Genomic DNA, 14,740 nt, shown 5'->3' on the forward strand with positions numbered 1-14,740 from the left:
GAAAGAACAGCAAATACAACCTACACCAAGCAGAAGAAGAGAGTTAATAAAGATTCGAACACAACTCCATGAAATAGAGACCAGAAGAACTGTGGAACAGATTAACAAAACCAGAAGATGGTTCTTTGAAAGAATTGATAAGATCGAGAAACCATTAGCCAGCCTTATTAAAAACAAAAGAGAAAAGACTCTATTTAATAAAATCACAAATGAAAAAGGAGAGATCACAACCAATACCAAGGAAATAGAAATGATTTTTAAAACATATTATGAGCAGCTATACACCAATAAATTAGGCAATCTAGAAGAAATGGATGCATTTCTGGAAAACCACAAACTACCAAAACTGGAACAGGAAGAAATAGAAAACCTGAGCAGGCCAATAACCAAGGAGGAAATTGAAGCAGTCATCAAAAACCTCCCAAGACACAAAAGTCCAAGACCAGATGACTTCCCAGGGGAATTCTATCAAACGTTTAAAGAAGAAACAATACCTATTCTACTAAAGCTGTTCCAAAAGATAGAAAGGGGGGCAGCCCTGGTGGCACAGCAGTTTGGCACTGCCTGCAGCCCAGGGCGTGATCCTGGAGACCCTGGATTGAGTCCCACGTCAGGCTTCATGCATGGAGCCTGCTTCTCCCTCTGCCTGTGTCTCTGCATCTCGTTCTCTCTCTCTCTGTGTCTCTATAAATAAATAAAATCTTAGAAAAAAAGAATCCTTAAAAAAAAAAAGGTAGAAAGGAATGAAATACTTCCAAACTCATTTTATGAGGCCACCATCACCTTAATTCCAAAACCAGACAAAGACCCCACCAAAAAGAAGAATTGTAAACCAATATCCCTGATGAACACAGATGCAAAAATTCTCAACAAGATACTAGCCAATATTCAAACTGGCAAAGAAGTCAAACTCTCCCTCTTTGCAGATGACATGATACTGTACATAGAAAACCCAAAAGACTCCACCCCCAAGATTGCAAGAACTCATACAGCAATTAGGCAGTGTGGCAGGATACAAAATCAATGCCCAGAAATCAGTGGCATTTCTATACACCAACGATGAGACTGAAGAAAGAGAAATTAAGGAGTCAAATCCCATTTACAATTGCACCCAAAAACATAAGATACCTCGGAATAAACCTAATCAAAGAGGTAAAGGATCTATACCCTAAAAACTACAGAACACTTCTGAAAGAAATTGAGGAAGACACAAAGAGATGGAAAAATATTCCATGCTCATGGATTGGCAGAATTAATATTGTGAAAATGTCAATGCTACCCAGGGCAATTTACACATTCAATGCAATCCCTATCAAAATACTATGGACTTTCTTCAGAGAGTTGGAACAAATCATCTTAAGATTTGCGTGGAATCAGGGCAGCCTGGGTGGCTCAGTGGTTTAGCACCGCCTTTGGCCCAGGGCGTGATCCTGGTGACCCAGGATCGAGTCCCGCATCGGGCTCCCTGCATGGAGCCTGCTTCTCCCTCTGCCTGTGTCTCTGCCTCTCTCTGTGTGTGTCTCTCGTGGATAAATAAATAAAATCTTTAAAAAAAGATTTCTGTAGAATTAGAAAAGACCCTGAATAGCCAAGGAAATATTGAAAAAGAAAACCGTAGCTGGCGGCATCACAATGCCAGATTTCAGGTTGTACTACAAAGCTGTGGTCATCAAGACAGTGTGGTACTGGCACAAAAACAGACACATAGATCAATGGAACAGAATAGAGAACCCAGAAATGGGCCCTCAGCTCTATGGTCAACTAATATTCGACAAAGCAGAAAAGGCTATCCATTGGAAAAAGGACAGTCTCTTCAATAAATGGTGCTGGGAAAATTGGACAGCCACGTGCAAAAGAATGAAACTAGACCACCCATATCTTGCACCATACACAAAGATAAACTCAAAATGGATGAAAGATCTAAATGTGAGACAAGATTCCACCAAAATCCTAGAAGAGAACACAGGCAACATCCTTTTGTTTTCTTTTTGGTTTTGTTTTTTTTTTGTTTTTTTTTTTTGCAACATCCTTTTGAACTTGGCCCCAGCAACTTCTTGCAAGATACATCTATGAAGGCAAGGGAGACAAAAGCAAAATGAATTATTGGGACTTCATCAAGATAAAAAAAAAAAAAACTTCTGCACAGCAAAAGAAACAGTCAACCAAACTAAAAGACAACCTACAGAATGGGAGAAAATAATTGCAAATGACGTATCAGATAAAGGGCTAGTATCCAAGATCTATAAAGAGCTTATTAAACTCAACTGCAAAGAAACAAACAATCCAATCATGAAATGGGCAAAAGACGAACAGAAATCTCACAGAGGAAGACATAGACATGGCCACATGCATATGAGAAAATGCTCCACTTCACTGGCCATCAGGGAAATACAAATCAAAACCACAATGAGATACCAACTCACCCCAGTGAGAATGGGCAAATTAACAAGACAGGAAACAACAGATGTTGGAGAGGATGTGGAGAAAGGGGGACCCTCCTGCACAATGTGACCTGGTGCAGCCCCTCTAGAAAATTGTGTGGAGGTTCCTCAAAGAGTTAAAAATAGATCTGCCTTACGACCAGCAGTTGCACTGCTGGGGATTTACCCCAAAGATAGAGATGCAGTGAAATGGCAGGACACCTGCACCCCGATGTTTCTAGCAGCAATGGCCACGATAGCCAGACTGTGGAAGGAGCCTTGGTATCCATCGAAAGATGAATGGATCAAGAAGATGTGGTTTATGTATACAATGGAATATTACTCAGCCATTAGAAACGACAAATACCCACCATTTGCTTCAACATGGGTGGATTTGGAGGGTAGTATGGTGAGTGAAGTAAGTCAATCAGAGAAGAACAAACATTATATGGTCTCATTCATTTGGGGAATATAAAAAATAGTGAAAGGCAATAAAGGGAAAAGGAGAGAAAATGAGTGAAAATATCAGTGAGGGTGACAGAACATGAGACACACCTAACTCTGGGAAACGTTCAAGGGGTGGTGCAAAGGGAGGTGGGCAGGGATTGGGATGACTGGATGATGGGCGCTGAGGGGGGCACTTGACCGGATGAGCACCAGGTGCTATGCTATATGTTATGTTATATGTTGGCAAATCAAACTCCAATAAAAAAATATATACAAAAAAAAAGAATTTAGGGATTCATCCCTTCATATAATACCCTGTGCTCATCACAAATGCCCTCCTTAATGCCCATTTCTACCCACCTCCCCTCCAGCAGCCCTCACTTTGTTATCCGTAGTTAATTAAGAGTCTCTTATGGCTTGCTGCCCTTTCTGTTTTTATCTTATTTTATTTTTCCTTCTCTTCCTCTATGTTCATCTGTTTTGTTTCTTAAATTCCACATATGATGAAGCCTCCCTCAATGTCCCCTGGTTCGGTGGTCATTTTCCATGCTCCCATAATTCATAAAGTACTGTCCAAAAGGACAGCCCCAAAAGGGCTTCTGTGGATCCTGGAGACACTATTTCTACAACCCCTATAAGAGATGATGTCAAAAACTGAGAAAACATGACTTCTGTCTTCTTCCCACCTTTAAACTCCCATCAGTGCCTTCTACTGGAAAACCACACAAGGCAGCACTGGCAAGAGAGTCTGGGATATGTAACTCACAGGCCTTCAGTTCTAGTGATAGAGATGTGAGTAAGATAAGTAACTCTAGAACTGAGAAGACACAGAGCCTATCTGGTACACAGAGATTTAATCTACAGAGCCTGGGTATTATTTTCCAACATGATGGAGACCTCTTGTGTGACCTATAGAAATGTTAATAGCTGGTGTGTTCGTTGCCTACAACATAATAAACATGACTTACTGGCATAATAAATATATCAACTAACACAACCATATTTTATTGGTCAATACCTGTTGTACTAGGTAATGCTGGGATAAGAAAAGTCCTTGAGGTCTTATGTCTTATGTCTCAAACCCAGAATGGCAGAGCTACAATCTGAGATTTGGGGAAGATGCTAAAGCTACATGTACATAGATATTAGAGTACAGTGGAGATTAAAGAGGATCAGTACCCTCAAGGCACAAATGAGTTTTATTGTCCACTTCACCTCAAAGGACTTTTCAAGGAGAAAGGTTTTCTGGTAAGCAAAGTAGAAAGGTCAGCAAGTAAACAGTCTTGTAATCCTACAGTAAATTCATCGGTTCCTTGGCAACCTCACAACTCCTGAGGTTATTTGGCCTCTTCTTTATGCAGTTCTTCCAAAATTTAGAAACAATTTTGCCTAACCTATTGTTGATGCCACAGGGTCACTGCTTTCCTGCCCAGGCTAACAATGTTGAAAATCTAAGTGGCATCTGAGTGAGATTTACTTAAGTGATTGTACAGGACTCCAACTCCCCCTGTTTGGAAGGTACCTTTCTTTGATGAGGCTGTGACTTGCTGTCCTCAAGGTTCTTCCCACGTGGGGCCGACTTACAATAAGCAACATGGACCTCAGGATGAACCAGCACATCTGCCTACTGTGGGGATGGTCAACAAGAGTTGTTAGCACCTGGCCTTGAGCACCACAAGGCAGCCTCTCTGGAATTGCTCTCTGTAACATCTATTCCTCAGACAGAGCTCATATATTGTTACAGAGTCTCACCTTGGTCTGGCAGCCCTGATTCCACCTTAAAAGGAGCTTGGGATGAGAAGAGAGTCCTTGACCTTCAAGTGTCTTCTCATGGCAGAACAAAATTGCTAGGAGTTCCACCTGGAAATCTCTGGGGCCATGATAATTTCATATGCGCAGTTGATTGCAGCCCATTTTAATGCAACCTGTATATTTATTGTATTATTGAGAGGACTTTAGTTCACTGTAGGCTTGTTATTTGTGATTTATTTAGTCCACAATTTGTCACTAACTTATATATGACCTTTCTAGAGATCTGGGATTCTGGTGTTGGGGTATCATATGTGGTTGTAATTTGATGTTTAAAACATTGGGATGTGTGGGAAACTTTGTTTCAAAACTTGAGACTCTTTCTATTTTTGAGCAGAATTCCCACAAAGAGTCTACATGAAGCAAATGGAGTAACTCGTCAATAATAGGTGGATCTGGGTAAATGCAAACAATGTTCTTCTAGGGTACATAACATTGCATAATTCCCAAAAGCCTCTAGTTCTTTTCTCTAAAAAAAAATTTTTAAAAAATGATTTTATGTATTAATTCATGAGAGAAAAGGAAGAGAGGCAGAGACATAGGCAGAGAGAGAAGCTGGCTCCCTACAGGGAGCCTGATGCAGGACTCAATTCCGGGACCCTGGGGTCACGACCTGAGCCAAAGGTAGATCAATGCTCAACCACTGAGCCACCCAGGTGCCCCTCTAGCTATTTTCAAATACAAAGTTAACAATTGTATTGCTCCAGGAAAATGAGATGAACAAACTTCTGTCTTCCCGAGAAGGAAGGGTCAGACCATCCGAGGAGAGTACCTGATACAGTCGGGCCACAGGAGGATCCCAGTGATGGGTGATGGTGCATTAAGTCAACGTGCAGTTGGATGAAAAATCCTCAAACTCCAGGTTGTGTCTGAAAAGGCACCTGGACTGCATTCCCAGCATTATTAAATGCAAGAATGGGACAAGGCACACAATGAGAACCTGTTATGAAAAATTCTGAAGCAACCAAGCATTTCTGACTTTTTTCTTCATTCTTTTCCCTATGTATGACCCAGAAAAAAAGATTTAGACACCTTAGGATCATTGTTTTATGACAACAGTTGGCAAACACGTGTCAGAAACAATCTCTGATGCCCAAGGACAATTTCCACATCATGGGCTTCTTTCTGCAGCTCACAGCTTGTAGCAAGAAGTTTGAGCACGCATAGGGTGTGAGGTTCGCTGCAGATGATGTGTGGGAGTAGTAGATGGCTCGGTCGGCTCACACATTTCCCTAAGGAACCTCATGGCAAAAATCTCAGGGTAGAGGCTCAGTAGTACAGAATGACAAGGGAAGAAACAATAAAATGGCTACATATGGAGTGAGTACGATGAGACACACTGGTGATTTGGATGTCATCAAAGATGCTGGGTGGCGCAGCGGTTTGGCGCCTGCCTTTGGTCCAGGGCGCGATCCTGGAGACCTGGGATTGAATCCCACGTCGGGCTCCCGGTGCATGGAGCCTGCTTCTCCCTCTGCCTATGTCTCTGCCTCTCTCTCTCTCTCTCTCTCTCTCTCTCTCTGTGTGACTATCATAAATAAATAAAAATTGAAAAAAAATTAAAAAAAAGATGCTTGTAGCTTTGGCTAAGGACATATGTATGTTTCAATTTTTGATACTTCTTAAATGCGTGATGCAAAATATTATTGATACATTTCATAAAGAGCTGAATGAGACGCTTTTTAGTTTTGTGTGTCCATAAATATCATGTATTGCTAAAAGTGTGTCAGGTTTATTCATGTTTTTCATCTTTAGAGATGTAAATCCTGAAAAGACTCCTCACATGAATGTGAAGATGGGAAAAGAGTGAATCTATGGCAGTGATGTCACTCCATCCTTTGACTTCCCCTAGATACCAGCTAAAAATGACATTGTGATCTGTCATTCTGAATTACTTTTAATGATTTATCATCCCCAGCTAAATCAGGTCCTTTGATGTGATCTAAGCAAGGAGTCAAAAACCACTTCCTATAGAAAAAAATTATGTAATACAAAGTATTACTTTTAGTTATTTTTTTTTAGTTTAGAGATTTGTACACACAGAGTCAATGCTGTGTAAGATCTGATGGGTGACATGCATGCTTCTGTCTTTAAAAACTGGAGCAAGAATATTTGTTGCAGGGAAAATGTGACATGACAACCAGTGTCACCACAGGATATATCTGTTGTAACACCATTTGTGGACCTTATGATCCAGAAGTAAAATCTTAAATCTTTGCATGCCCCATGTCTATGTTAAGCACTTAAAGACTTAAGCCCTAGAGAATCCCTGGGGTTTCAACCACAACCAAACAGACACGTGTTCCCAGTGCCTCCTGATGTGAACAGGAGCCCAGAGACTCTTTGTGCCTTGGGGATAACTAATATCTATAGCCACCCACCAATCTCCTATAACTCTAATTCCAGTACTCAGTGATTAGGAATTTAAAATCACAACAGTCATTTCAATGTGATCAGCAAAATAAAAAAAATTAAATGACTGAAATGTAATGTGGGAGAAATTTTAACTGAGGAAAATTCCATTTTAACTTGAGAGAAATCTCAAAGGAATCAAAGACAAATTCTGAAGCATATGTTATTCACATAAACATTCCTTGTTGGTGGAGTCAGATTCAGTTTGAGATTTGATTTGAGAGTGAGCAAATTTATTTTGTGTGACATTTTACTGGTATAATTTCCTTTTTGTTACCTGGGTGATAGCTGACATTACTACCAGAAACTCTGCTGAGCGTGTTTCCTGTATTAATTCATTTATGCTCACATAGATTGTATGAGGTAAACATTGTTATCACCTTCTTTTACAGATGAGGCACCAGGCTAAGAAGGTCAACATCTTGCTGCTGTGCCCACAAGTAGAAAGTGTGAGAGCTGAGCTTGAGCAACCCAGAGTCTGGCCCTACAGTTGGACCCTTATACACTGGTCTCACTACTCAAGGAATGAATATATTCTACTTTGAAAGATCCAGCACTTCAGAATTCAAAACAAAGTGTAAAACTGTTCAGTAAAGATTCTGATGTGAGCTGGGTTGGATTTGCAAAATAATTTGAGAAGAGTGGATGTCCTGAATGTTCTTCTATTTCCATCAGGAGCAAAATGTGTCCCTCTATTTTTTCAGATTCCTTCATCAGTAAGTAAAGTAAGTAAAAGTACTTTTTACTTACTTTTACTTACTTACTTTTATCAGTAAGTAAAACTTCATGATTTTATCCTTAAAGTTTTATGTATTTCCATTTATATATATCCCAACATAATTTTGTTGCTGCTATTGTTCAGTGGCCAATGGCATCTTTCCTTCCGTGTTGTAGCAGGTAATAGCAGGTTGATAGGAAAGTGATTGATGTTTACATGTTTTCAGCTACACAGGAAACTTTTATCACCTGTAATACTTTTTTTTAGTAGATTATTTTAAGTTTTCCTGACAGTTGATCAACTATCTATACGTAGTGATAATTCCATTGATTCAGGGTTTTTTTTATTGTTTTCTTGCTGATAGAGAATATGTGTTTTGTTTGTTTAACTATTTTATTTACTTATTTGACAAGAGAGAGAGTGGGGGAGACAGAGAACAAGCAGGGGGAACAGCAGGCAGAGGGAGAGAGAGAAGCAGGCTCCCCAGTGAGCAGGGAGCCAGACATGGGGCTCCATCCTGGGACCCTTGGATCATGACCCAAGCCGAAGGCAGAGACTCAGCTAACTAACTGATCCCCAAGCACCCAAAAGAGAATGTTTTTTTAACAGGAAGTTTCTTTCTTTCCTAATAGCTTTTATTGGGATACAGAAGTGTTAGGTTCACAGAAAAATTAAGCAGAGCACACAGAGTCCCAATGTGCCCCTCACCTCCACACGTGCACAATCTTCCTCACGCCACACCTGATGGTACATTTGTCACAATTGGTGAACTTATACTGCCACATCCTTATCACTCAGTCAGTAATTTAAATCACATTTCACTCAGGTTTCTACATTTGATGGGTTTTGACAGATACATGGTGACAGGTATCTGGCGTCATCATCTCATACAGAGTAGTGTCCCAGCCTGCAAATCCTCTGCACTCTGCATATTCATCCTTCTTTCCTCCCCAACTTACAGAAACCATGGATCTTTTACAGTCGCCGTAATTTTGCCTTTCCAGGATGTCATAGAGTTGTAACCATACACTATGCAGCTCTTCAGATTGGCGACTCTTATTTGGTAATATGTGTGTAAGGTTCTTTCGTGCCTTCTCATGCCCTACAGCTCATCTATAAGAGCTCAATTCCATAGAATTTTACAACTGTATTTCACTGTCTGAAGGTACCACAGTTTCTCCATCCATCGACCTATTGAAGGACATCTTAATTGCTTACACAATTTGGAAATTATGATTAAGAATGCCATAAACATCATGTGCAGGTTTCATATAGACATGGATATAGCTCCTTTGCATAAATACCAAGGACACAATTGCTGGATAATATGGTAAGACTTTGTTTACTTTTATGAGAATTTCCACAATGGCTGTACCATTGTGCATTCCCACCAGCAATGAATGAGTGCTCCCACTGCTCCACATCACCTGCATTTGGTGTTGTCAATAAATTATATTTTTTCAAAAGCAAGAAAAGAAGAAGAGAACGGGAGAGAGAGAGATGAAGAAACTAGTTTGAGGATCATCATCCAGAAGAATTCAATTGAGTCAGAAACTGAGATGCAAGCAGAGAACTTCATTGTCATCAGCCCTCTTCCACCTGACTTGGCACCACCTCTAGCCATCTTGACTGAAAGTACCACTTTGTTACTGTACAATTCATACACTATCATGCCTGAGCTAGACCTACTGGCTTCCAACCCGAACAAGTTTGAGCAAGTTTCTTACTTTCTGCAAGTTAGCTGACTCAACTTTTAAAATAGGAAATAGAATTGTTCGTAGATTTGTAGCAATGATTGAAGATGATAAATTATGTTTGCACATTGTCTGGCCATAGCTAGCAAGCAAAAATTAGTGCTACTCTTTTTATTGCACAATTATTATTGGCTACGGGAGGTTTTGAAACCCAAAGGAACTGTACAGAGGATTATAACGGTATGTTGCCGGATATAATCAGCCCACTGTTCCTGTGATTACATGATTTTTATTGAACATGATATTTCACCTGCCCCAGCCTCTGGCAACCAGCATTTGCTCTCTATGTCTATGAAACTGACTACTCTAGGAACCTTATATTGGTGGAATCATGTCGTGTTTTTTTCTTTTTACTGGCTTATTTCCTTTAGTGTACTATCCTCAAGGTTCCCCCATGTTGTAGCATGTGACAGGTTTTCCTTGATTTATAAGGCTGAATGTGAATAGTACTACGTTATATATATGTACCACATTTTCTTTATCTATCCATCTGCCCATGAACACTGTGTTCTTTCCACCTCTTGGTTATTGTGGATAATGATGCTATGAACATCAGTATGCAAATACGTGTTTCACACCCTGCTTCAATTCTTTTGCACAGGTACTCAGAGGTGACTCAATTGATCATATTAACTTTCCTTTTAATTTTTGGAGGGATATCCAGGCTCTTTTCCTCACAGGCTGCACCATTTTACACTCCCACCAAAAAAAGCACAAGAATTCCTATTACTCCAAATCCCTGCCTACACTTGTTCTCTCCTGTTATTTTTTTTTACAATAGTTATCATAATGGGTGTGAAAAGCCCATGTGATTTTGACTAAATCCCAGCAGGAAAGCACTAGTGCAAATAAACCTACATGTGTCTCATCCCACCCACCATTCTGCCCCCACATCCCACGGAGTACAGTGGAAACTCTCCTTGATTTGGCCAGTCCAGTATCTCCAGTCACACAACTTTCCCTCTGCCACTATGTACTATTATATATTAAACATTAGCTTAAATTAGTAAGTTATTATTGGGGATATAGCCTTCCTCTTGACATTGTCTTCTTTTGGGATACCGTAAACCACTCATTCCTCTCACTGGGGTCACCAGGCTACTAACCTTTCTCCCTCACCTGCCCAAAGGGAAACTTGGCATAGCAGGCATCATTTCATACTGAAGATACACCCTAAGTTTAGGGGTTTGTTGACTCATAGTCACTCATTTATTCTAAGAATATTTGCTATTCCTCTCCTGTGTGCCAGACACTATGCTAAATAAACATGAGCAAAACCAGAGGTTGCCCCTGCACTTCAGGAGCTAACATCCAGGGGGGGCCTGCATCAATTAATTGACTACACATTTGTGAAATCACATCCTCAGTGTTTGCTACAAAGGAGAGGTGCATGGTGCCAGCAACGACCATGAACAGGAACTCTGACCCTGCCATTGGGGTCTGTGACATCAATTGATGACATGAGAGAGGAACAGAGGGCTGGAAGCCAACCCCTTAACCTGACCACATATTTATTTGGGCAGCACCAGAGAGGCTCTCTAGCTATAAGTAGCCCTGGGCTCCCTGGGCTCCTGAGTTCAGCTCCTAAATTGCTCACCATTCACTAAGCTGAAAACTCAAAGCAAAATAAACCATGAGGCTGTCCTTGAGTGTCCTGCTGGTCACTCTGGCTCTTTGCTGCTATGAGGGTGAGTATCATTACTCATCAGACAGGCACCAGCCCTGGTGAGTACCCTTCTCTGAGCTAGGTGAACCTAAGTGGCTTTTCTCTTTTTCTTCTACTTGTGAACTAGTCCCCAACCCCTTCTCCCAACCTCAGGGCTTGTTTTATCAGTTCCCAACACTCTAGAGTTTTACAAGAAATTGTTGCAGGCAAATTTTAAGAGTTTTCCATGGGAGCCTCCTCATTTGTGATCTGTGTTTCAGAAGCAAGAGGAGAAAGATTTAGGTTTGATACATGGCTCTGCCACTTACCAGTGTTTTGAGCTTGAGCAAGATGCTTAATATCTTCTCATCCTTGGATTTGGCAGATACCACAAGAGTAGCTACAGCAATGGATGAGATTAAGTCTGTTAAGGGTCTAACTTTTGTCTACTAGTTCCCAGACATTCCCCTTCCCAGAGTTTTTCAGGTGTCAGTGTAGTCCACAGCTTTTTAACTCACGGATTCAGACTCATAAAATGTTACAGCTGGAAGGGTTTGGGAGAGTTCTCACTTCCAGAAGAGCCTGTGTTCTCTTAGTCTCTGATCATAAATCTTCAAGGAGGCTCTGATAACAAGCAGCAATCACTACATCTACTAATGAGTAGACCTCACTGTATCTACCAGTCCTCCTGGTTTTCTAAGAGTGCTACCAGTATTTTGTAATACACCAAGTACACTTGGAGGGGTAGGATTTCTGTTTATCTAGATGAACTGTGGCCATCCATTCACAATATTTTGGCCTGTCTTCTTACCCTTGATATTGACCCAAGTCTTCTTCAGTCTTTCTATTTCATCTGATTAAATGTCCTGGTCTTTCCCTCTGCTGACTGTGGTATGAACCTCTCAAATTCCTTGCATAGTTTCACATCCAATCAGGGGTCAGGTCAGAACCTAACTACAGTGCGGTTACAAAAACTTGGGGAGATAGAGAATCCACACTAGGAAAAGTGGTCACTTCAGGCCTCCACACAGTTTCATGGGATCAGGAAAGAGCCCCATTCCCTGCCTCTCACCCTCTCTAAGATATTCTGCACATCACTGAACAAATAAGAGAGCCTATCATAGTTTTGTAGATAAGCTTCAAATGTGTTCAAACTGATTACCTAGGAGGTTGTGTTTGTATGCATGTGGTTAGCTTTTTGACCTGTCGGTGTCCAATGACATAATATTATTCTTTAGTCTGAAAGTGGCATATTCCAACATATAAATAATGTGACCTGCTCTTCTCCAGATTACTCCCCCCTTCTCTGCTCTCTGGAAAGATCTGGTTCTACCATTCACTTAAAAAAATGATTACCAAAATCTCCTCTTCTCTGATATCCAAGACAAAAATAAGGCATCACTCTGTTCAGGCAGACTTAATTGTTTGAAATAAAAAGAAAGTAAACTTCTGCACCAGGAAATCTTGTAAAGGAGGGAATGTGCCTTAAAAAGGACAAAAACTGAACTAGGGATCACTAAGTCTATAGTCTAGTCCTGGCTCTGCTGTTTGCTCCCTGCCTGATGTGAGGAAGTCACAGCTTCCAGGGTCAGGCATCATCATTGGCACTATTATGCCATGAGATCCTAAAACCTCTTGGGTTCCTGTCTAGTTCTGACTTCAGGGAGCCACGGGAAAATGTGATTTTCCTTACATAGGTTGTATATCTTTTTCTTCCCCAGGCAATGCAATCACCTGTCCAGGCTTTGCACTTGAATTGAAGAGCTTCCTCGTTCTAGACACAGCTAGCTACAAGACTATACTTCGGATACTATGTGACCCACCTCAAGAAGTCATTCAGGCCAAGTTGAAAGTGAAGAACTGCACAGATGATATATCCCTTGAGAACAGAATGCTAATTGCAAGGACAATGGTAATTCCTTTCTTCTTTGTGCATAGAGACTTCTGCTCAGCTGAGCAGCCAGGAAGGCAGTCAGGGTGCTGCTCCACTGGGGACACAGGTGGTGGAGGTACCTGTCTCCCTTCGCTGTGATAGGCTTAAAGATGGCCACAGGGCAGATGACGTTATACCTGGGGAACTACACTGAGGCTGCAAGGAGCTCTGGGCACATTCTTCCTTCTTAGGCCACTTCCCTGGGCTCTAGGTTCCCCAAAGTGTCCTGAGGAGGACAAGCAGTGATGTCGAAGGGCCAAAGCCTGGCGGCCTCCTTATCAGGGAGCTCTACTGTGGGCGAGCTCCCCCCTCAGATTGGACACAGTCACAGGGGAATCCCATGGAGGTCTTGGGGTTGAACAGAGAGACAGCTGGAAGAGAGGAAACCCAGCCCTCTGTCAGCATGAAGAGCAGCCGGCGGGGCATTCTGTCAGCTGCTGCAGAGCCAAGGCCTACCCTCCATACCTCAGCCCACTTCACCACTCCCTGCCTACTATTCTCTCCCTTATTATGCCCATGTCCAGAGACCCTCCTTCCTCTGTCTCCTATAGCCACCTGTGAGGGTGAAACACTTCAATTACATCTTTGTCGAGAAATCAGATATTTAACAGTGCCTCTCAGCCCATCAGGTGCTGGCTTTGGGTCATGAGATTCAGTCACAAATGTCACAGGGGCTGAGTTGAATTTCCACACCATGACCCTGGGACTCTCCTGAAAGCCATATTCCCCAAATCCCCTCCCACCCTTTTTCTAGTCTCTCACTCTCATATCCCCACTGCAATGAAAATTTAGAGTCCTCTGCCTTGAGATAGTAGAGAAAAAACTCCCAGGCTGCTCCTCCTTGCATTAGAAACCTGGGTCTTACTCTTGGCTCATCTCAGGATTTATTTGCCAGACTATGGAAATAGATTGTTCCTGAACTGCATGGCTTGTTGTAATTGTGTCAGATGTATTTAGCTTACCATCCTCTCTGGTTTCCTGTCTTGTGCCCATTCTACTTGCCTTTTGTTGGTCAAAACTTCACTGACAAGTTTTTGTGAGTGACAGTCTGTGTTAAGATGTCCTCCCCAGGAGCAGCATGACTGATCTCTCTTTCTTTATCTATTTCAGGTGAGAATCATGGAGTCCTGTATATAACGAATCTTACGTACTAGTATCCCTGTCTCCCAATGGTCACCTGATCTTGTAGAAAATGTAAAGGTTTCAACATCTTGCTTCAATAAATCACTCTCCCTGCACTACTCTATTTGTCTTCTTATTACTCCACAGTCTCCAGCCTTGAGTTGGGGTGGTCTTTGTCATGAAGTGCCCATTGGGTGCTGTCAACAGTAAATTTCAGAGACCTAATGTCCAGTTACTCATGGCAGCCTGAAGAGCAGGACCACAAGAGGGAATATTTGCTCAGGAATAATCCTGCACCACTTTATAGATTTCCCACTCACATGGCCATGATCGTAAATGAGGTTTCAGAATGATGCACAATTAAAATGTTACTGCTGTAGTTTTGTATGAGGGATACCCACAGCTTGTCTGGTCAGTCACACGGTTCTCAACCAGGAGCATCTCTACTATTGTGTCCTTATCACAACCACAACCAACCTG

At 41.6% G+C, this 14,740-nt stretch overlaps 1 protein-coding gene across 2 annotated transcripts in view; it reads left to right on the forward strand.

Annotated features, from left to right (window-relative positions):
* The window catches only part of LOC140613283 (secretoglobin family 1D member 2-like), a 32,474-nt gene extending 18,100 nt beyond the window's left edge, over positions 1–14,374 (forward strand). The window contains exons 1-3 of one of the 2 annotated variants that reach the window (XM_072791838.1): positions 11,089–11,248; positions 12,927–13,117; positions 14,249–14,374. In XM_072791838.1, the coding sequence (XP_072647939.1) occupies positions 11,194–11,248; positions 12,927–13,117; positions 14,249–14,275 (273 nt within the window). In that variant the 5' untranslated portion in view covers positions 11,089–11,193 and the 3' untranslated portion in view covers positions 14,276–14,374. Of the gene's footprint in view, positions 1–11,088; positions 11,249–12,926; positions 13,118–14,248 lie in introns of those variants that run through there. The other variant, XM_072791839.1, reaches the window with a different exon arrangement.
* Positions 14,375–14,740: the final 366 nt, after the last annotated feature.

Source organism: Canis lupus, chromosome 21, assembly GCF_048164855.1.
Source record: "Canis lupus baileyi chromosome 21, mCanLup2.hap1, whole genome shotgun sequence".
Classification (NCBI taxonomy): domain Eukaryota; kingdom Metazoa; phylum Chordata; class Mammalia; order Carnivora; family Canidae; genus Canis; species Canis lupus.